Source organism: Fopius arisanus, unplaced genomic scaffold (genome assembly GCF_000806365.1).
Source record: "Fopius arisanus strain USDA-PBARC FA_bdor unplaced genomic scaffold, ASM80636v1 scaffold00075, whole genome shotgun sequence".
NCBI lineage: Eukaryota > Metazoa > Arthropoda > Insecta > Hymenoptera > Braconidae > Fopius > Fopius arisanus.
Genome location: NW_011887814.1, coordinates 74,393 through 96,272, shown reverse-complemented (window position 1 = coordinate 96,272; position 21,880 = coordinate 74,393). Strand labels below are relative to the sequence as shown.

General features: G+C 39.4%; 1 protein-coding gene across 4 annotated transcripts in view; it reads left to right on the top strand.

The window, feature by feature from the left end:
* LOC105269821 (phosphatase and actin regulator 4) overlaps positions 1–21,880 on the top strand; it is a 68,367-nt gene that overhangs the window by 38,489 nt on the left and 7,998 nt on the right. For all 4 annotated transcript variants that reach the window (XM_011310361.1, XM_011310364.1, XM_011310362.1 and 1 more), the window contains 4 exons: positions 18,868–19,035; positions 19,303–19,533; positions 19,597–19,846; positions 20,404–20,546. In XM_011310361.1, coding sequence (XP_011308663.1) covers positions 18,868–19,035; positions 19,303–19,533; positions 19,597–19,846; positions 20,404–20,546 — 792 coding nt within the window. The remainder of the gene's footprint in view (positions 1–18,867; positions 19,036–19,302; positions 19,534–19,596; positions 19,847–20,403; positions 20,547–21,880) is intronic.

Genomic DNA, 21,880 nt, shown 5'->3' with positions numbered 1-21,880 from the left:
AATGAGGGGTTGAATAATTTGGGACTCAGACTTATGTCGTTGCAACCCTCCACCACCGAAAATTTGAATATTTCAATAATTCCAAGCTCTCGATGACAGAGGCTTGTCGGTGATAATGAAACTAATTAATTCACTTCGCTTGGGCATAGAAACTCAACCCAAGTTTAATTGTCGAGAGTGTACACAGAAAAGCGTTGACACATGAATTATTCCGGATGTCTTTGACTCGCAAAATTCTCTATTTCCTCTTTCGCATGACCGGGAGATGGAGAAATGCAATCACAAAAAAATATAATCGCGGGATAAAAATGTGAGGGATGAAACTTTCCTCTTTTTCCACTCTCTCTCTCCTGAATCACCTTTTATCTCTATTTTAAACGAGGTCGAGAGGGTGGAAGTCGGGGGAGAGTCTGTGGAGAGGACTTTAGACTTTTTGTAACAAAAAAAAGTCATTCAAACTAATTCAATTAATCAAATATCCGAACTCGACGGTTTCGTGGCTTCACTCGACAATCCTCAATACAATTCCCATTTTCTCGATTTTTTCATCACGAAGTAATAAAAGACGATAAGGAGACAATTAAAAATTTTTCATAATCAACTGTTGAAAATAATTCATCCCGGGATAAATAAAATATTGCAATTCCATTGCATAGATCGTAAAATTTACCTACCAATTAAAAAAAGATCAGCTTCCTAGCCTCAGTGGGGCCCAAGTTACAGCCAAAAGTGTAAAAATGATCCAGAGATCGATGAATGATCTATAAAACTTCATTTAGGATTTTTTCAAAGTTGACTGGACCAAAAAAAAGTTTTTTTTTCAATGCGCACGTCATTCTCCTAATCTATCAAATGGACTCATCATTTTCTCTTTCCCACCCCCTCATGACATCAGACAAATCATCCCTCTAATGAAGCAATTCTGTTTGATAGGAAAAAAATAATCAATTCTTCTCATTCCGAGAGTCACGAATTCTCGTGCATCTCAACTATTGTTGATAGTCTTGTCAGTCAAGGTGAGACACCCGCCAGATGGGGGCTAGATTATTGTCAGATAAAACCACCGAACCGCTGATAGTCGAGTTTCACCTCGTGAATCGATTCTCCTCAGACGATTCTCAAATCCGACCTTAAGCCCTTGACTCCACCCGAAAAAAAAAAAATCCAGGAATACTTCACCTCCCCCTCTAGCTGTCAGACATTTTTTTTATTCTCGTGAATATTTTTATTTCCCTCAATTTTCTCACCAGAAATAAAAAATATCTAGCGATATGTGTGATTAATGGCAGCACGTGACGTAAAAATAATATCGAGTGGGGGAAAAATGTAAAAAAGAAACGAAGACTGGAAAAAAATATGAATATGTGCGAGTGGTTTGGATCAAATGCTTCAACTGGATGTCATTCACCCCGCGTACACGAAAACCAATCCAATTAAAGTTGCACAGGGTGATGTTTGATGCTGCATTGGTGTTTCATGCGGCGACGAAAAGGTCTTCATCAGAATCATTAATTTTTTTTTCAATCATCTTTCATAATCATCGACTCGACAATTTTTTCCATTTCAAAATCATTTCAGTCAGTAAAATTTTCACATGAAAATTCCGCTGAACAATTTTTCTCTCCACAAAAAATAATTCAATCAAAAATTTCTGTGGCTATCGACTCGGGTCATTTTCGATCCTTGCCGCCGCCCCTCCCGCCCCCAATTGGAAACCTCAAAAATGGCGGAGGCATTAATTTCCACCAGAATCTTCATATTTCCCTTTGCATTCATTTTTAAATGGGAAATGAAAAAAAAAAGGTAGACGACCGGTCCTCCCCCCTCACTTAGACTGATTGGTTGCCTCCATCCCGTGCCAAAAGTCGTCTCCGTGAAGTGCTGGAGATACTTGTGCACCCGGACAACTCAAATAAGAATTTTTTCCCAAAGCCAAAGAACGATTCAATTGCCTTAATGCCATAGATCAATCGGAGATTGGAATTTGGCATCATTTCATCGCCCAGTTTTTTCTCAATTTTTCTTCTTATTCGTCTCGATGTCTTCCGCTGCCGATTTACAATTTTAATTTCACGTCAATGATTCTTCCATTCGGAAACGCATCAATAACGGAGTTAAAGAGACGGTCCTCTGATTCGGAAAATTATATCATTGAAAAGCCCGAAAAATTTCCAAAGGAATAAAAAAAACATCATCCCATTTGGCGCAGTAGAATCTGAGAAAATCCTAATTCAATTTTCATAGATCATTTATCGATCGCTACATCATTTTTAAATTTTCCGTCGTAACTCGAGTTCTATGGTGTTTAAAAGGTCAATTTTTTTTTTGATTCCACAGTAAATTTCCTCCTCCATCCAACCATCAAACCCTCATCCCCCTAACATCCCCCCCCCCCCTTCCCTTCCTCTTGACCTAAACTATTTGTGTATCGAAGAAATTGAGCAGAAGAAAGGGCAATAAGACGAGGGTCATCAAAGACGCGCCTAAATACCCACCCCATATTTTTTTTATAGCTCACTTCATCCCTTAGACAGTGAAATACCCCAAGGTCACATGAATTTCTCAATGAATTTTCTCAAAGACATTTTTCGGAATATTCAAGATTTTAATCGAAATATTCAGATAATCTAGGACGTCCTCTTCCATTACCGATGATGGCTTTTATAACACTGATGGTATATGCACTCATTACTTCGACTCCATAAAAGAAAAGGGGTGAATGCAAGGGGTGGTAAGGCAGGGGGAAGGGCAATTTATCCTGATTGTCAATGGCACTTCCTCGCTTTTGCCTCATACTCGCTGAATATTCCACTTCAATCTTTCACTCTACCTCAATGGCAATGTTGGGATGGGGTTGAGAGTGTCGAGAATGTCTGGCTTGACGCTAGCCAGCCCCACACGGCACATTAAACGTTTCAGAGTGGATTGCTTTATGGCACCAATTGTCCAGAGACTCGTTAAAAGACGTCCGTAAAGATAAAAAGATAGCCATCCACTATTGGTTATGACCAATTAAATTTCTATTTGTACATCCGTTAAGGAAAAATTAACAAATTAACTTGACCGTCAAAACCCAAGAATTAACCTCACCAGAGTTAATTATCAGATCTAGTCAGATGTAATCAATATTTTATCTTTTAATAATGATTCGACAAATTTTTCGATCCATCGATTGGGGGTCTCCATTCACCCATATAATTTTCAGATGATTTTCCGAATCATCGGTTTTTGGGAGCGGAAATAATGAAAAGTTAATTATTCACCTCCTTCTCTCAGCACTCTTGTCAAAGTCTCACCCATCCTCTCGTTACATAATTACATAGCCCCCCCCCCCCTCATATCTCCACCCAACCCCCCAACCGCCCCCCGACTAGTACTACCGACAAATCGATTTTCGACATCCATCCATCTCCAACACTTCCAACATCAAAGCCAACACTATACCACCACTTGAAACTTCTAGAATCTAATTGGTCATTAATTTAAAAATACATTTCTTTGTTTATTAGAAGTACCAGTCGGTCTTGAGTATTTTTCCCAGAATTTCGTGCGCGAATTTCACGGGGCTTATTTCGCAATTCAAATATATATTCTAATTAATTAATTAATTAATTAATTTCGCTATTCGAGTTTAGCTTGTGTTGACAGGGATTTGTTTGTTGAGCAAAACCATCAGAGATTTCCTGAAATTTCCGGAACAAAGTCATCCGAGTTTTCAATCATGTTAGTTCAAATGCAATTTCGATTGAAAGTGCTCACTGAATCTCTCATCTTGAAAATCATTTGAAGTCATTTGCAATTAAATATTACAAGAAATATTCGCAAATCACTTTGAAATCCCGCAATATCGCCCCTCACCTCTCGTTTTTAATCCCAAACCTTCAACTGTAATTTTTCAACAGTGAAGTAATAAAATCTGTGCTCGTCACCTTTTCATTTTTTTTTACTCGCAATGTGTGTTACGATAAGAGGTTTTTATCGAGCGTAACATTGAGGTATTTCGTGATGCTTGAGATGTCCACATGAATCCCTCCGTCTCTACAAAAGTATTTTCGCAATGCCACCTGTTATCCCACAAATAATCAAACAACAATAACAGACCAATCGATTCAGCCTCAAGGTCTGCGCCATTACCTCACCATTAATTCCACTTTATTAATCTCAGTACACACAATGACAAATCACGATTTTGGGATCACCCATTGATCCCACAACACCTGTAACTCCCTTTTCATGCTAATGACACCGATAATTATCCCATGATGCCAATACGTGATGAAAATCCCCGACTCAGAATCATCTTTCATTCATTTTATTTTCCCCATTTTCTAGTAGCGTCGCACTGCGGACATTATTCCACCGATTTTATCGCACACTCCGTCATCATTCCACCAACGCAATCCCATTTACTTATCACATCCTAGATCGCCAATAATTCAGGCCGTCAATTCAATTGAAATGATTTTTTGTCGTAAATCAGACTCACCTGGGGTTTAGACTCACCTAACTTCAGTTCCCAACTTGAAAACAAGAAAAATCCCTAATTAATGAATAAACGGTAGTTTTTCGTAACGCTGAGACAATGACCGTTACTCAGTAACTGAACTGTCCCTCAATTGTGACAGAGGTGTGTGTAAATGCGTCATGTGCCGACGATTGGACACTTCCGGTCACGGCAGAACGATCGAATTAAATTATAATCGAAGGTGTCGTCGAAGACACCAGTGGCACTTGAAATTTCATATAAACGATTGGTGTATCGAGTGCATACGGTGATGATGGGATTTATTATGGGCTGCACGTGTTTCAAAGGTACACTTGATAATATTCTAAAAGGTCTGTTCTTTAATTTTTTTTTCTTTTTATTATTTTACAACCCGTAATCTATCGGAATACTCTCTTGATTACCTCGATTAAGAACCAAGAAATAATTCAGTGGTGGATGAAAAAATAGAAAATCTAAAAAAAAATCTTGAAGGGTCGACTTACACCTCGAACGATGTAATTCTAGTATTATTAGCTCTCGAGACCCCGAAAGACATAGCAATTGACCTGTAACATCAAAGAATGTAATCCAGAAGGGAAAATTCTGTTCGGCTTTCCCCAGGTGTTTTCCCATGTGTAATTTCCTCAATATCGTTGGAGCAGACCAAAAGGTCTGCTTTTACAAAAAAAAATCCGTAGCTAAATGGTTTAAGTCGAAAAAAAGGGAATTCAACGGGAGAGATGATTATGAATTTGTGCAAATTGATTAATGAAATGTGGTGAGACGTTGAGTAATAATAATTCAAATAATAATTCAATCGCTTCGCTACTGCATTCTGGAAAACCTAAATTTAAAGAGGAATAACACATCAACAGTTCAGCTAATCTCTTCTATTTTTATGTTTCAGGTGAGTCGAAAATCCATTCAGGCTATCTGCTTAAAGCCCTAGAGAAATTGCGACACGTGTGAGTAAACAAAAATTGTAAACACCCAGTGAGGATTTTTTAATTCCCGGAATTCGGGGATTGTCCCATGAAATTTGAGTGAATTTTTTCGGTGATTGAAGTTGATTTACGAGAGTTGAGGAGTTGAACAGTTAGAGGTAGTTAGATTCGGCGAGGTATTCATTTGAATTCTTCAGATTCTTTCGAGTGGCTCTAGCACATCTTTTTTTTATTGTCTGAGGTGGTTGGAGATTCTGAAGAGGCTGTTACAGCCTCTGCCATAACGTTTTGACTTTTATGACTACTGTGGAATGCAAGTTGGCTTAGCTGCACTCTCACCTGATCGATTTCAATGCTCTCCTTTTTATTTCTTTTGTTCAACCGCAGAGCACCACACAGTGGCGCCATTTCAGTTTTCGTTTAAAGCTCGCAAAAGCTCAAGTGATCAATAAGTCGTCTACCGCCATCTGTGGCTGATAAGATATCATAAGCTAAACATAAATTCAGCCCGAAAAAGCCTAGCAGTCTTCATCAACCATTTGCCCTTTCCGCTGCAGTTCTGAATTCGGGAATTCCCCGTTTTCATCAATCGCTTATAATTCCCAGTCGGTAATGTAGATATTCGCGGTTGATAATGCGCTTTTCACGGGAAGTCGGGAGCTTTTCACCAGGTGGCGGTAGAGGAAGGGAATTCCGAGGGATTGAGAACAAAGAGACGAGGGAAATCAATGATTCGATTGGTGTTTTCCCGGATAACTTGGCAGCCTCTCGATCTGGAAAATGGAAAATTCTCTCGTTCAAGAGCCAGGAAAATTTTCTAAGGAAAAAAAAAACAGCGAAGTGTTTTCAATCAGCTCCGCAATTTGAGATGCATGTTTTCGAGGGGTGAGAATATTTTTTTTCATTTTGACTCGAGAGCTTGGGGGGATTGAAAAATCATCTCGCTGTGTTTTCTATTAGAAATTTTCCTAGCCCCCGCAATGACACCATTTTCTATTATCCATTCCCTTCAGCTATCCCACAAAGCCCTAAAAATAACCTATTAGCACGGTTAAATCCCATCGGTACGTCACTTCCTCCATGATGTTTATTAAAACTGGAAATGTGGATTTTATCAATGAGCGTAAAAGGTCATATCCGATGCCATGGACAACTATTTTTAGATGTTTAATCGACCAATTTCTTTATGCACTGCAACTCCATTGAACTCCACATTTAACTTAAAAATAAATAAATTCCAAGTAGAACCATGATAAAAAAATATTTTTCAATATGAAGTGGAATTTAAACAACACAACCCAATTTTTCACTCATTGCCCAGCTCATCGCAATTTTTCCTCTCAAAATTTCACTTCACAATTTCCAATTGAAATACAATTGGCAAAATCAATTCGCCATTGTTTCTAAATTGATGTCCCCGGAATTCATACTCAAACGAGTTTTTTCCATTCAGTTATGAAAATTTTCTTCCAATTTTCTCGTTCTGAAAATTGAATTCTCGTATATTCTTGAGATCGATGGCACCTCTAAAAATTATCCGCATAGTTTGCAGTTCTTGTTTAACTCCCTGGAGCAGAAGTTGAATTTAGCACGTGTCGAGGGCCTTTGCCACAGTTAAATTATCCCTCTTCCTCTCACCGGAAAACTATGCAAACTCAACTATAGTTTATGTGTACCTTAACCCTCTCTTTGTCACCACGAGAGCAAATCTGGCACCTTGATCAACACCAAATTTCACCCAGTGTTTACCCTGTCGATTTGTCTCCCCACCTGATTTACACGTGTCACCAATATTCAATGCCATCGTTGCACGTGAAATTTTCATTTATATAACACTACAAAATTTATTGACCCGAATGTACCCATTGAAATTCCCCTCCAGTGGCTGTAGAATCAATTTTCTCTGATTAACTCAGTTAATTGGCGATTGAATATTAATTAAAATTGCTACAGGAAATACGAGTGGGCGAGCGAGGGAATTATTATCGCGCATTTGATAGAATAATTTTGACCTTTGGAGAGGACAAATGAAATAGGTAATTATTCCATTCAGTATATGGAAAAATTTCCAGGGAATTCAGATGACGCAAATTTGCCCCATAGAGTAATTCGTACCTGAAAATGTGATTATATAGTGATTGTATAGTCGTCGATAAATGATCTATGGAGATTTATTCGGGATTTTATCCAGGAGAACCCGAGGTGAATTAATTTTTTTTTCATCCGCGAGCTATTGGAATCATGTGAATAGGTTCGTTGGGATATTAAAAACATGAGGATAAACATTTTTCATTGAGTAAAGTTTGGGATTATCTGGACGTGGTATTGGATATTAAATAAACTCCCTTCATAATCGAAAGTACGCAAGTGTAATGAGCTCAAAACCCACTCAGGCCGGAATTCCCAGGGAATGGGGCTTTACTGGAACTACCGTTCGCCCACGCGAACCTCCACTGCAGCTGTTAACCCACAGAGGGTGGGGGATATGTACATCTATAGTATAGATTCTATACCCCACATCCCAATCCCTGGGCCACTCTAGTGATTACATTACTTGACGGCTGACAATGCAAATGCCCGAAAGACGTTGATTAGATTTACATAACCATCCGGGTTCACCTCTTGAACTTGATTTTCCACCACTGATTCGTGGGTAATCCGAAACCAGCGAACTATCCCTATTTTTCCGAGCTGCCTCTCCAGGGAGAACTTGCATAGACAGTTGTTTCTTTTGCGAGACTGAAAAATCCTAATATAAAAGGGAGAAAGAAAATCGATCTCGAAATATATCAAAGTATCTGAAATGACTGTAAGACTAATTAATCCGTCATCATGACGTCCTAGCTAAATTTTGAAAATTAAAAAAATCGCGAAAATGTGGCAATCATTACGGAAAACCAACGGAGGTTGCGAATTATTGAACAGGTTTCGCCTGGGGAGGCAGAGGGCGGAAAAATTTTGAAAATTCAAAAAATGTCAAACATTCAAAAAATCGCGATAATTTGGAAATCATTGCGGAAAGCAAGAGAGGTTGCAAATTATTGGACAAATTTTGCATGGGGGCGGTGAGCGGTAAAATTTTTTTCATTATTAAAATGTCAAAAATTTTGAAAATTAAAAAAATGTCAAACATTCCAAAAATTGCGATAATTTGGAAATCATTGCGGAAAGCAATGGAGGTTACAAATTATTGAACAAATTTTGCCTGAGGGCGTTGAGCGGTAAAATTTTTTAAATTATTAAAATGTCAAAAATTTTGAAAATTCAAAAAATGTCAAACATTCAAAATATCGGGAAAATTTGAGAATCATTGCTGCAAATAATTGAATATTTCTACACAAATTCAGTCTGGCATCGAAATCACTCGGCTATTGTGGGTTATTTTCAGCCGTCAAATATTTCGTGAAAACCGACAACAATAGATGTAAACAAAAATCCAATTGGGTCAATATTGACTCACTCCCATTCTCCCCGATAGCCGCAACTAGTCACTCTATTTCCTTTCGTGAAACTTTTGCCCACGGGATTTATATTCACAACTCGTAGCACCGAAGCCACGAGGATGAACTCATGATTTCAGTGGTTAGACCTACCCTTACCGTCATGCCCATCGTAGCATTCAACCGCGTTGACGTAATCGCACTCACAGTGCACTTGAGTTCATACACATATACATCACGTGGACCTAGAGTTTGTGAGGAAAAGCTCCAGTGTCAAGGTCAAGCCCGGGTAAACTTTCAACCTCGGGATTTCCCGGTGAAAATCCCCTCATAAGTTTAGGACGTTAAGGGCAACGCTCAAGGTCATTGCCGGTGGGTGCAGCTTTATCGTTAATTGGGGTGTGCTCAGTTACCAAATTTCCGGTGATAATTATTCAGTTAATTGATGATTAGAAGTTACGGGCGCAACCCGAGGACTGAGGGCTATTCGATGTCGAAGGCAATTTGGGAAAAACTTGAAAATTTTCTCTCTGTACACCAGGAAAATTGAAATTAAAATAATCATAAGTATTATTTTAATTTATTCTTCCTGTACATCATTTTTAAAGTTAGTTTTTGATTGAATTTTAATTATCCAATGACACGATTTTCTACTAGCTAGCCGCTTCACCCTATCCAGATAACCGTGGGAACTGTCTATTCAAATTTCAATTTTGAATTTTCCGCATTTTTTACCTCTTCAACCTAACCCAAAAAAAAAAATCGTGAGTACGATATTTTTAACGCATGGGGAAAGTTTTTCGTGAGCGGAACGTAATCCGTTAAGGAACGAATGGCTCGTTGATCACTTTCGTTTGGGAATTTTAAATTCGTGAATGAAAATCTTTCGTTCGACAATTTTATTTTCCCACACAAAGTATCTTAAACATTCGTAGATGGGAATGGCAAGACTAACGAAATGACAAAAACGTTAACGAGTGTTGCCGATCCGTCTGGGAATCACATTCGTAAGTGTCTGACGAATCAGGGTTCCCAAGGAAATACCAACTATTCGTTCATGGATTACATTGCCAAGTGTCGAGAATAGGCCCCCAGTGGCAACTGCAATATTCTTCCTGCATAAAGCTTATTCCCGTATAAATTTTGCGGTAGTTATCGATTCATGACCTACATCCGGTCGACCGTGAAATTGATGAAAGCAGGGAAAGGGGACAGAGGGCTTGAACCCGAGAATGAATATGGGTAATCCACCTTTGATGTTTCAACACGTTATCCCGAAAGTATCTGACACCAACAGGCCGAGCGCCAAATATTGTTTTTATTTTTCCCTGATGTTTGAAGGTTATCTCAAGTACTCAAAGAGATGGAAGATTCGATCTGACTGTAGTGAGTAGCCAGGAAAATTTCCCATCGAAAACACTACAGTCCGACTCATTTCTCTCCACAAATTCATTTCTCATCGATAAAATCACTTTACGTCATCGCGGCCGGTAAAAAGTGTTTCTAACCTCGCGTCGCTCGGATAAAAAGGCATTTTCGGTCACAGTGACATAAAATAGCACCATACCCACAGCGAGAAAAGGGATTCGCAAAAATACTGTTTTCTGCCGCTTGGGACGAAAAATCACTTTTTTGTCCGGTGATTTTTCTTCCTGTCCTTCCGGTAAAAATACTCCAAAATGGACGATTTTTTTTTTAATTCCATCGAAAATTTCCTGATCTATCCGATCCTGGAGTCACCATCCCTCTCCCACGCAATCGCTTAGAGAAAGTGGCTTGAATTTGAAGAGTGGAGAATTGAGTAGAATAGACTAAAAAATTCCACAAGACTCGCTTCGACACATTTTTCTCTAAAAATCGATAGTATCAAGTCTACAACTTTTACGGATAACTCGAAATTGCCTCCCTGGTGTCTCAGATTTACTTTCAGATACTCTCGGGTGCAGAAAATAAAATCCCGAAAAGACCATCCAGAGGGTACCTCGTTGTTTCAGTTTTTATTTTTCGAGCTGTGAGAGAATCGAGCATTTTTGGTGGTAAAATGTGAGTGAGGGAAGTCGTGAAAAGAGTCGTTGCAACATTTGTGACCAATAACGTTACTTTACGGTAAATGTTGAAACTGGAGGAGTCAGGTGTTCTTGGTAGCGTGTAAGGGAATTTTCCACTTGCTCTGGCGTTGCAAATGGAGTTGAAGGAAATTCGAGTGTTCCGGTTTCTAAGACTCGCATTTCCCGTGGAGCTTAGAATATGGTATTCCGTCGGGTGAAGGGTGAACCGCCGATTTTTATTGAATTTTCCATTGAGAAATTGAAGGAAAAATGCTACAACGCAATTCAGAGTACGATACACAAAAATCTATGGGATAAAATGGGTTTATTTTTATTTTTTTGCCCTAACTAGGTCTCGAGATACTTGAGAACATCTCAAGCACATATTTCCTGGAATAGCTCTCTAGCAATTTTTCCTCACCGAGACATCTTTCCCAGTAATTTTGTATTTTCTCTGTAAATACCTGACGATTCTGGAGAGATGAATGGCTCTTTCCTCCTCGGGGTCTAAAAATATTAGAAAAAAAATGCCGGAAGATGAGGTTGAGCAAGAGGAATGAAGAATTCACAGCACATTCTACTCGCCTGCGGAAAATAATGTTGAGATGAATGTCTTGGGTGGTTGCAGTGTACCGTAGTCGGTCACAAATCAATAGCAGATGTCTCGTACCTCTCAAACTGCAGTTTCACTGGAGCAAATGCAGATGCAGAATGAATTTTCCTTCATAGGAAAATCTGCAGCAGCTCTTTTTTCCCCTCTATCGAATTATTTCAGGAATAATGGGCTACAGATATTCTCCGAACAATTTCCAGATTTTCGGGATTGTCGGTCATTTTTTATTGGATTTGGGGTGATCCGCTTTTCCGGGAAAAATCACCCACGAAATATGAGATTAAGGCTCATAACAAGAATTTTCACATTTTCCTCATTCTCTCATTATCAAAAGAAAAATTTCACTGGGAATGACGTGAATGATCCTGGCAGTTGACTCATAATCAGAATTTTTCTAGAGACTCATTTTCCAATGTAAAATCTCAACAAGTTTTCCCCAATTTTCCGCTAATTAATTCTCTTTCAAGTCGTCACGTCGATACTGCCACTGGAAAACTGCTTCCCCTCGATTCTGCCAATAAAATTTCCAGTCAGATCGTAAACGTTTTGTATCACTAAAGAAAAGCACGTCCTACCATCAATGGAAAATTGAATTTTCCACGAGTGGGCGTTTGAATACTATACCTGTATATCCTCCCGAGAGAAGACGATCTCAACCCAAAGTTTCATCCCTTCCAACTCGATTGTGACTGAAAGGGGTAAGACACAAAGTTTCTATCCTCCATTCTCGTAAAAGTAAAATAAAAAATGAGAGGAAAATAGTCCTTGACATGGCCTTGAACCTGACAACCACAATTTGCGGAGTTGACACGTGTCATTTCGGAAAAGTCACTTGGAATTGCCCGTCACGTATAGCAGACATTTCTAGTTGAGGAGTGATTTTCCTTTGGTAGATCAGAATGCAAATGAGGAAAATGCGGCACAAAATGCAATTGACTTTGCAAATTTTACCCTGCAAAAGTCTTCAATTTTCTCGACTTATTTTTTGTTTTTTTAACATTTTCTCACACCCGTGGAGAATCAAAGCTCATCTCTGGCGAAATATCCTCGAGCAAAATCTCCTCGGAAAACTTTTCATTTCGAGTTCAAGGACGCTGTCCTTCTCAAGGACATTCTGTCACACTTTTTCCAAGCCCTCTCGTTCATTTCCCAGGAGTTCACCGATGCGTGAATTCCGATCGGAACTTCCTAATTGATTATCAAAATATCCGGCAATTGACAGTTTCAGATTAATTTCCTTGTCAGCTTCAGAATTTCCCTCGGGTGAATTTTTCTCTCTTGCATCCGTCTTCAATCGACATCTCCTCTTCCTCTTCGGGGGCTGGACCAACCCCGAAAAAATCGATGCCAGTTGGTGGGTGGAGGGAGGATATAAAAGTTGGAGAGTAAACTCGTGGATGTAACATTGAGTGAGGGTCAAGGTCTTTTTTTTTCCTCTCATTTCTGTACGGACGACTGCATCATCGGTTGATAACGCCCTTTACATTTTCCCCTCGTTTCAGACATCCCCGGGAGATGCACGTCAAGGTTTTACAATTTTTCAAAAATTTTCCACGGATTTTTACGATATGTAAACCCGGAAAATCTACCAAGCGACATTACCACTGAATTTACGAGAATTTTTTTATATGCATTCATATATTCCCTTCACAGACGATGATAAAATCCTTTCGAGGGAAATGTGGAAATAAATTTTTTTTTCATTTCCAACCCCAGGGGTTGACCCATGACTTTTTCCTTGCAAAATTATTTTTTTTTTCAAACGCAAATTTTTTCGTCAACCAACGGTTGACTTCTCATATATTTTCCCAGGGGATGACGAGTGAATATTAAAAATTAAAAAAAACACTTCTTGTGTTTACAAAAAATCAATCTTTTTTTCAATCGCAGAAAGGTTTCGCACTTGCTACAGATATTATAAACCGCTTTCCCCAGCCAATTTTCCTCCATAGGAAAATTTCTCTCCAATTTCTTTGGATGAAAATTTTTCGTTCTTTTCCCTTGGAATCCAATGGGAAATTCACAGGCATAAATAACTTCCTCCTGTGCTATTTCCAAACAGATTAAATTTTCCTATGGTAAAATTGTTTGATAATTCTCTCGAGTATCTCGAGTATATAATCATGATATAACCACAGTATTTCATTATCTCGACGAAGTATTTAGCTTCACGTAAGCCTGTGATATAACAAACAACCCAAGATGCAGAATGATCGATATCTTTTTCTTCATGTTCAACCCACACCCTGGAGATCCTCCAAGAGTCTCCGGAGACTCTTCAGGAAGTGAAAAATTACCAGCAACAACAGTAAATCCCCAGAACAGACATTGATTATAAATAATTAATAGACACCCATAAATTGTTCACTGCCACTCAAAAATATATCAATTTTCCATCTGACGTTGGAAAATCTAAAATATCAGGTTTTTCCCGGTTCACACGACGTAATCATTCACGCCAATTAAATAAAATAAAAAACGTGACGGAGAAAAATCAGTTAAATCTTTTTCACTCAGCTTAACCCTTTGAAAATTAAGGTGACATTTTTTTTTCTAAATGAAAAAATAAATCGTCAGAGGTAAAAGATCATTTCTCTGACTTCCTCGTTGCTCTCGTCGATAAAAAATTCACCCCTTGATTTCCCCAGTGACGAGACACGCAATATAAAATGAAGAAGGGGTTGAGGGGGTGTAAAAACCACAACATAACATCACCAAAATAGATGTATAAATATTCCGTGAATTTTTTTATTCACGAGTTCATCGACGTCATGCTCAGATGAATGAACCCCCCACGTGTATGACTGGCTAGACGATGTTTTTTTTTTATTCCATCGCTTTTTGTTTTATTTTCATTTCTCCAACGGGTATCAATGACTCGGTGAATTTTTACGAGCACTCGTGGATCGATTCACGATTATTCAGACAATGGGTGGAGGAGCTCGGTTTTAGTACTTCTGGGGATGAGGGTTCAAGGTCATGCGAGCTTGTTGGATTAAGTGCTCGTGGCAATTAGTGGAATTAAAAGCTCAGGCTTTAATTCAACAGCTTGAGGGACTGGTGTTTAAGAGGGAGTTAAAATCACCCCATTCGCTGAATTACAAAATTTTCCATCGAATTAAACAGAAGGGCAACGCGTGTTTGCAGACTGTTTCAGCTAAATTATCACAAAAAAGTCGTAACATTTATTTTTTTTTTCTGATTATATTTGTCCCTCGCCCTGCGTAGTTATCCCATTTTGTAATTGAAATTCTAATTCATTTTTTGCCTTATCAAATTAAGAGAAAATATCCACATTTTTAAAAGATCGTATTTCACCCTGACGAGACCCTCCCCTGGTACGAATTTTCGAAATTCTCCTGTAGAATTGAACCGTAATATTCTTTCAACGTCTCATTATAATTATCCCACGATTTCTAGCCCTCATTAGACCCTGACCCTCTGAACATCACCCCTAAAATTGCCTCCAAATCCTTCTCTAAATTTTCGAAACACTAAATTATCTCGGATTCTACTAACCCAAATATTCCTCCCACGAAATTCACCCTCAACCATCCCTTCTGACCCTTCTCAGCCCTTTACTCGGCTCCTAGCCCCACGAAAAACCTATAAAACCCGTCCCAAAGCCTCAAAATCATAAATTTCCCAAAACGACGCTCAAAAAATTTCCTTTCCAAAAAATTAAGACCCAATACAATCAATAATTTATTTCGCAGCATAAAAAAACCTATCCCTTTATATTGCAAAAAAAAAAGCTCTAGAAATGGCAGTGGAGCTTTTCTCATTTCAAACTCAGGTTTTCCGTCGTAACGATCGGTTCTCTGTTCCCAGCTGCACCCCCTCCTCCCACCCTACTCACCCATCCAGAACGAATGCTTTTCACGTTTTCCCCCATTTTCCTCGCAAACGCCCACGCGTCTGTTGCATGCAGCGCCATCGCTCGGAGTTGCGCAGATGCCACTTGAAAATGAGCTTTTGCTCAAGCATTCGCCGACGCTTTGACAGTCAATTCTTGTCAGCCGTGACTCGTGGAACAGTCTCTGTAAATAATTATCTGATTTACCATTTTTCCCACGACTCAACGGTCCCTTTTCACCCAATTTTTCTTGGTTATGTTTGACCCCCGGAAAATGAGCTTTTCCCATTTTCCGTGCTTTTTTTCACTTGAGGGGTAGAAAAGGGGTCGAGTGGGGTGTCGTTGGATAGCCAGGAGAATTTTCATTTCAGTTGAATAAAAAAAAAACATCTATTTAGGTACGCCGATTCGTGTTAAAAGGGCGTATTTAAGGGGGAATAATTTTTCCGCGATATCTCGGAAATTTGGGGGAGTGCAGGGATCGTCTCGTTGTGTTTTCCGACGGAAATTTTTCTGGCTATCCGGTGGGAGCCGTAACGACACCGGTTTCGGGGAATTTTCAGGTTTAAGATTTGGAATTATAAATTTATTGGGGGACAATTGCGGGAATTCTTTTGCAGTTCGTGGAAATAGAGTTGGGGATATGAGCGGGGTGAGTTTTTTGGCGGCTGTAAAGACGTTCGGTCCGAGTGGAAGACGTCGAAGACGATGCGATAAGCAACAAAGAGTCTTGGAATTGCCAGGGGCATTCAATCAGTGCCAAGTACAATCCGATTTTGTACCGTGTTGGGAGTCAGCACCACCTATAACACCACCTGCTGATTTTCTGCCACCTGGGTACAAGAAGGGAGATAGATTCACTGGTGAGACATTAACGATGATCATAAATCATATTTTGATCCTCGGGGGGAGGGGGAGCGCTTTGTCAATGACTTGAGTTCATGACGTACTTCTTACGATATTGTTGGGATTGAAAATCACTGCTGCAACAAGTTGCGATTGAAAAATTCATTATCTCATCATCAATTATCGAAATTGAGAATCGAATCATGAGTCTGATCGATTCATCAATATCAGTCTGATCATCTTAAAAATGGGATTTAACTCACAATGACCCAAATAAATCCAAGAAATTCTTTCCAATCTCGGGAATATATCTTGGGTAATAAAAAGTTGATGCCATTTGTGACGTTGGAAAACGCTTGAATTATGGATGAATTCATTTTATCAAGGTCGTAAAGCTCGTGGAAATATGCTGAAAGGCGCTAAAAAGAATGCTGAGAATTAGAATGAGGGAAAAAGTGCATATTAGGAAAGTGGAGGAAGAGTTTTGTACGGGGAATTACACTTTAATCGTCATGGCTGTTGCGTAGTGGGGCTGGATAAAAAGTTGTCGGCGAATAGTAACGGCTGGTGGTTTTGTTTTAATACCCTTTATTTTTCCTTTATTTTTTTCCTCCACTTTTACGTTTCTCTTTTCTGCTCATTCGCAATGTTGCCCAGTCGTTTGAAATTCACCTCTTTCTTTTATGTATTTTTATTTCCCGACATTTTTTGGGAGGGATTAACATTCTGAATTTAATCCGATTCGGCGGGAGATAGCATTAGCAAAATATCAACGGATTTATTTTGCCACTGGGATTTTATCTCTCTTTTTTAAATACTTTTTGGATTCTCCAGGGCGGAAAGGTAAATTAAATCATTCACTCACGAATTAAATAAAAACTCAACGCAATGGAAATTTATCTAATCGATAAAAAATCCACTTTTGCTAAAATCCAATCATTGGGAATTTTCTCGGATAGTTTGTTTTTTTCGGTTCGATGTATCTATCGACGTAATTTTCCCAGTGAGTGAAGTATTTGCGAAACCACGGAATTCGTTTATCCGTACAATGAAACAATTCACATGGAAATTCCTGGAATAATTAACATAACTATTCCGCGGCCAGTGAGATGCCATTTATTTTTAGAAAAATTTACCATTCCTTCTCCACGTGTCTGATTTCTTCGGTGACATAAAATCGGTCAAGGCCGTCATGTGATCACCTCCCGCATCCTCGGATTCCCCCAGTGATGACAATTATGAGAGTGAAAGATAAACTCAATTTTCATTCAAAGGGAAAAATTATTTCACACCAGCTGGTGCTTCTATTTTCGCCTGCTCTAATGCCTCACCCCTGGGACCGCGCTTTGAAAATTTAACGTCAACATAAAACAGTTGATGCAATCGATGGTGCAAATTGCTGTCGAAATAACGGGGGTGGTAATGAATAATAAAATCACGAGTCTTTGCTACCGGAGTTAATATTTACCAGAATATTTACCATTCTGTTGGCAAAATAATTTCGGGATTTTTACTTTATTATTCAAATTTTATTTAAAAAATCGGCAATGATCCCGATCGATAGATCGGAAAATTTACCGACGAATTAAAAAAAAAACCATCCAATTACACCGAGAAACAACTTCATCGATCGCGGGTCCGATGATCTATGAAGATCTATATAAACATTTGTGATTTTTGGGGGATCTACTCAGGCGAAGTGGATTGTTTCTTAAGAATTCAATTAAGAATTTCTGTGGTTCTCCGATGGGATCATCTCCAATCAATTCTGGGTTGATATCGTGATTACGATCCAGCGATTGATTAGTGATCTATAAAACTTGAGGTGGGATTTTCTCCGGATCTACTGGAGCAAAATTAATAATTTTTTTTTAGTTCTCTCGGTAATTTCTCAATCGATGCATTGGATTCATTACCAGTCCCCTCCGGCATTTCTTTGTGGTGAAAAACTGGGAAAAAACCTGGAATCAGAGCTGCGGGTGAAAACCAATAATACCCACCCCAATCCGTACTTTGTCCCAAAGTTGATCGTTTGAATCACAGGATTAGCAGTATATAAATCTCCACCCTCCGCCCGTCGCTTTGTCCAAGGCTCGTTAACGCGGTTGAACCGCAGATGGGCGGTTAGGGTGACATCGATTCCCCGGGACAGCCGACAATTACCGTGGCAGGGGGGGGGGGGGGGGGGGGCTGATAAAAAGTGACTAGAAATAAAAATATTGAAGAGTGACCGCTGATCCTCTCACTCGTGCCAATGTAGTTTGATGAATTTTACGAGTTTTCTGGGGCATGGCTATCGTCAATTTGGATTTGTGCCAATGAAATTCCAACGGAAGACAAACACTGGGGGAAAAGGGGGTGGGATTGAAAAAAAAACTAGAGCTCTAGAGAGTGCAGATAATAAAACTGCGGCTTGACTTTTCACTGAAATTTGATCTGTCAAAAAGTTGCTCAGTTTTTTTTCTGATGAATTAACAATTCCAGCTGCGTCCACAAAAAAATTTTCAATTAAAAATTTTAACGAATAAGTCTATATCTATGTTGTAATGGAAAAAAAAATTGTCACATCTGAATCTTTTCAAAAGGGAGACTAGCAAAAGAACAATATTGATTTGAAATATTGTTTTATTGCAGAGCCGAAAAAGGAAAAGACTGAACAGAGTGCGAATGGGGCATTATCTCCGAGTGGTGAGCTATCATCGAGTCAGGATGTGGGAGGACAATCGGGGGATCAGAAGCCGAATAGGCCAAGTACCCTCGAGGCATCTAGAATGCTCACCAGGCGGGTCTACATGGTTCGAAGTACGTGGCATTAATTTCCGTCATTGTTCCATTCTACCAAAATTACCTCTAAAATATTCAATTAATATCACTTCCAGTAGTAAATAATATACAATAATACTAATTATTATTCAAAACTATTACGAGTCGTTTAATGTTCATATTATAACAAATTATAATGAATTTTACATTTCATTTCTTGTGATATTTAAATCTAATATTTTATTTTGAGAAATATTATTCAGACAATCACTGAATAATCGTGAAACTGATTTGAATTTTTTTCAGTGGAAAAGGGAATGTCGCAGCCGACAGCTGAGGAGCAGCAGGCGATTGACAGGTACATGTCACCGATGCCACCCCACAATACCCTGATGCTCTCGGAGTTGCCGGAGCCACCGATTCCATTGAGTGAAATCGGTCCCATTCCACCACCTCCGATGTTCAGCTCACCCTCACCAACATTGCTAGCAAGACAGAGGCAGCAGCAAGCGCCACTATCTGATTGCGAGGATGACGGTAAGTCCAAGAAAGCATTTTCCCAGTGATGTCAACGAAAATCACACTCATCTATCACATTAGATGACGACGAGGTGGACGTCGAGGACGACGACGTGGACCTCTACGAGATTCGTTACTCCCAGCCCGATCCAAGTATCGACACATCACGAGTCGAGGAGATACCAGCCAAAGAGCCAAAATTTCACGCAATGCCCCTGAAGAGTGCACTGAAGAAAAAGGGCTCTGGAAGTGGTCCTGGCACACCCCAGAACACACCAACCCAGGAGAATCGTCCTCTCACCCTTCGTCAGGAGCTCCACGCATCGTTCAAGTGAGTCGTGGGACAATATATTTTTTTCAATAGATGATTCAGTCATTGTTCATCTCATTTTCATAATCAATCATGTAGTAAATCAATCATTATTTTACTTTATGCTTGACTGCAGAAGGCCACCGCTAAGGCCTAGGGTGAGAATATGGTAATTTTTTTACGTTAATTACGTTAATTTTGCTTCGCATGAATCCCAGATATTTAATAACGAGTTCTACAATCAAGTGGAGCAGCTGTTCGGAACGATTTTTGATTAATACGACTAAATATTATTGCTCAAAATATTGCTAACGAAATAAATCGTCAAAATTTAAACTATGGAAATATCATTTCGAAAAATGTTATTTGGAAATTAACACATTTATATTCAATTCTCCAGGTGATCCACTTTGTCAATCCCCTCGAGTCCTGGTGAAGGAAAAATGCTCCAATGCTTCATTATCCTCATGAACATTTCATCAATGCTCTTCCGACATTTTCTCGAGCATTTTCCTTCATTCGAACTCATTGAGCTCTCGATTATCGATGGATTTAAATGTGAATTATTCATTTAACAGCAGTCGACCAGTGAGGTTCGGTCTCGCCCTACCCTGCACCTTAGAGAACAAGGAGAACGCCAGGCCCTACGTCATCCGTGAGGATTCTGATGGCTCGGATGATGGTCAAGTGCTCTACAGGGACGACTACGAGGACGAAAAGAGTGAGTGAATTATCATAATTGATTTAAATGACGATTGAATAAAAATTATTCTCGATCAATCGTGGAGTAATCGTCCACCTGACGAGTCTCGTGAAACGGAAGTTGATTGTGGGGAATGCAAAACGTAACAGCCGTTATATATTTTGGTAGTGGCTTGGGCCAACATCACCTATAGCCTTCGCGTATTCCCGAGAACTAATTATACATCATTCGAGGATGAAAGTAGGAGGGATAGATGAGTTTTCCACTGCATTTGTACACATCTGCCCACGAATTACCAATGGGATGACTCGAACGCCTTGAAAGTTTATATTGGTCGACGAAAAACGTCTCAAAGTTTTGCCGTCAGTTGTGTCGGACCTCTCGGTTCAGTTGGATCTTATTGGATCTACTGGTGCATTAGTTTTTTTTTACTGAGCCCTCTTGGCAGTTGGAGATGAAGAAATGCTGTCAATACGGACAGCATCGACGCTGTCGATCGCCCAGGCGACCTTACAATCGCCGGAAAAATTTATCCCACTGCAAAGAAGTGTCAGCTGTTCTGAGATTGAGGGTAGAATTTTTGAAATTCTAGAAAAGAATGCGTGTGTGTAGTAATGAGGCTTGGGATTTAATTACGCAATTTTTTCGGGATTTTTAAAAGATTTCTAAAACTTTAAACGAATTCACCAAAAAAATTACTGGATCCTCATGAAAGTTCGTGAGTTATGACATAAGGTTACCGCTCTAAATATCGTGCAAGATATGCGATAACAACTATCTGGTGATTTTTATTCTGTCATTGAATTAAAGATAGCACATGATAAGTTGGAAACGATTTGAAGGGCGTGTGTAGCGCGTTTCTAAAGTACTAGTCCTTATCAGAGAGGATTAAGGCCCGGATGGAGGGAACTTTTTCGCAATTGACAACTTTACGCCCTCCTACTCCGCGGACAAAACCCGAACCTTGATCTCAAGCGATGCCTTGTCGCTAACTACGGCAACCGCTGGAAACAAGGGCAACATCAGACAGTGGGGCTTTGGAGGGCGCCGACAAATTTTTTCATTCTTTTTTTTTTAATTCGAAAAGTGCATGGAGATATTCCAGATGCCACTAAGGTGGAATGCGAGATTTATAGCTAAACAGTGCGGCGAGGAAGGGTGCTTCCGATATATAGGTGCAATTTTTTTTCAATTTAGAAAAACTCGATTTTCTCGCGTTCTATGCGTCCTAGCGCAAAAATACGCCCAGATTCGTAAAGGGCGCGACGAGACGCATCGATTTCATGTATCGAAAAGTCGATTTTCGCGATTTTTTTTTTTTTTTAGAAAAACTCGATTTTCTCGCGTTCTAT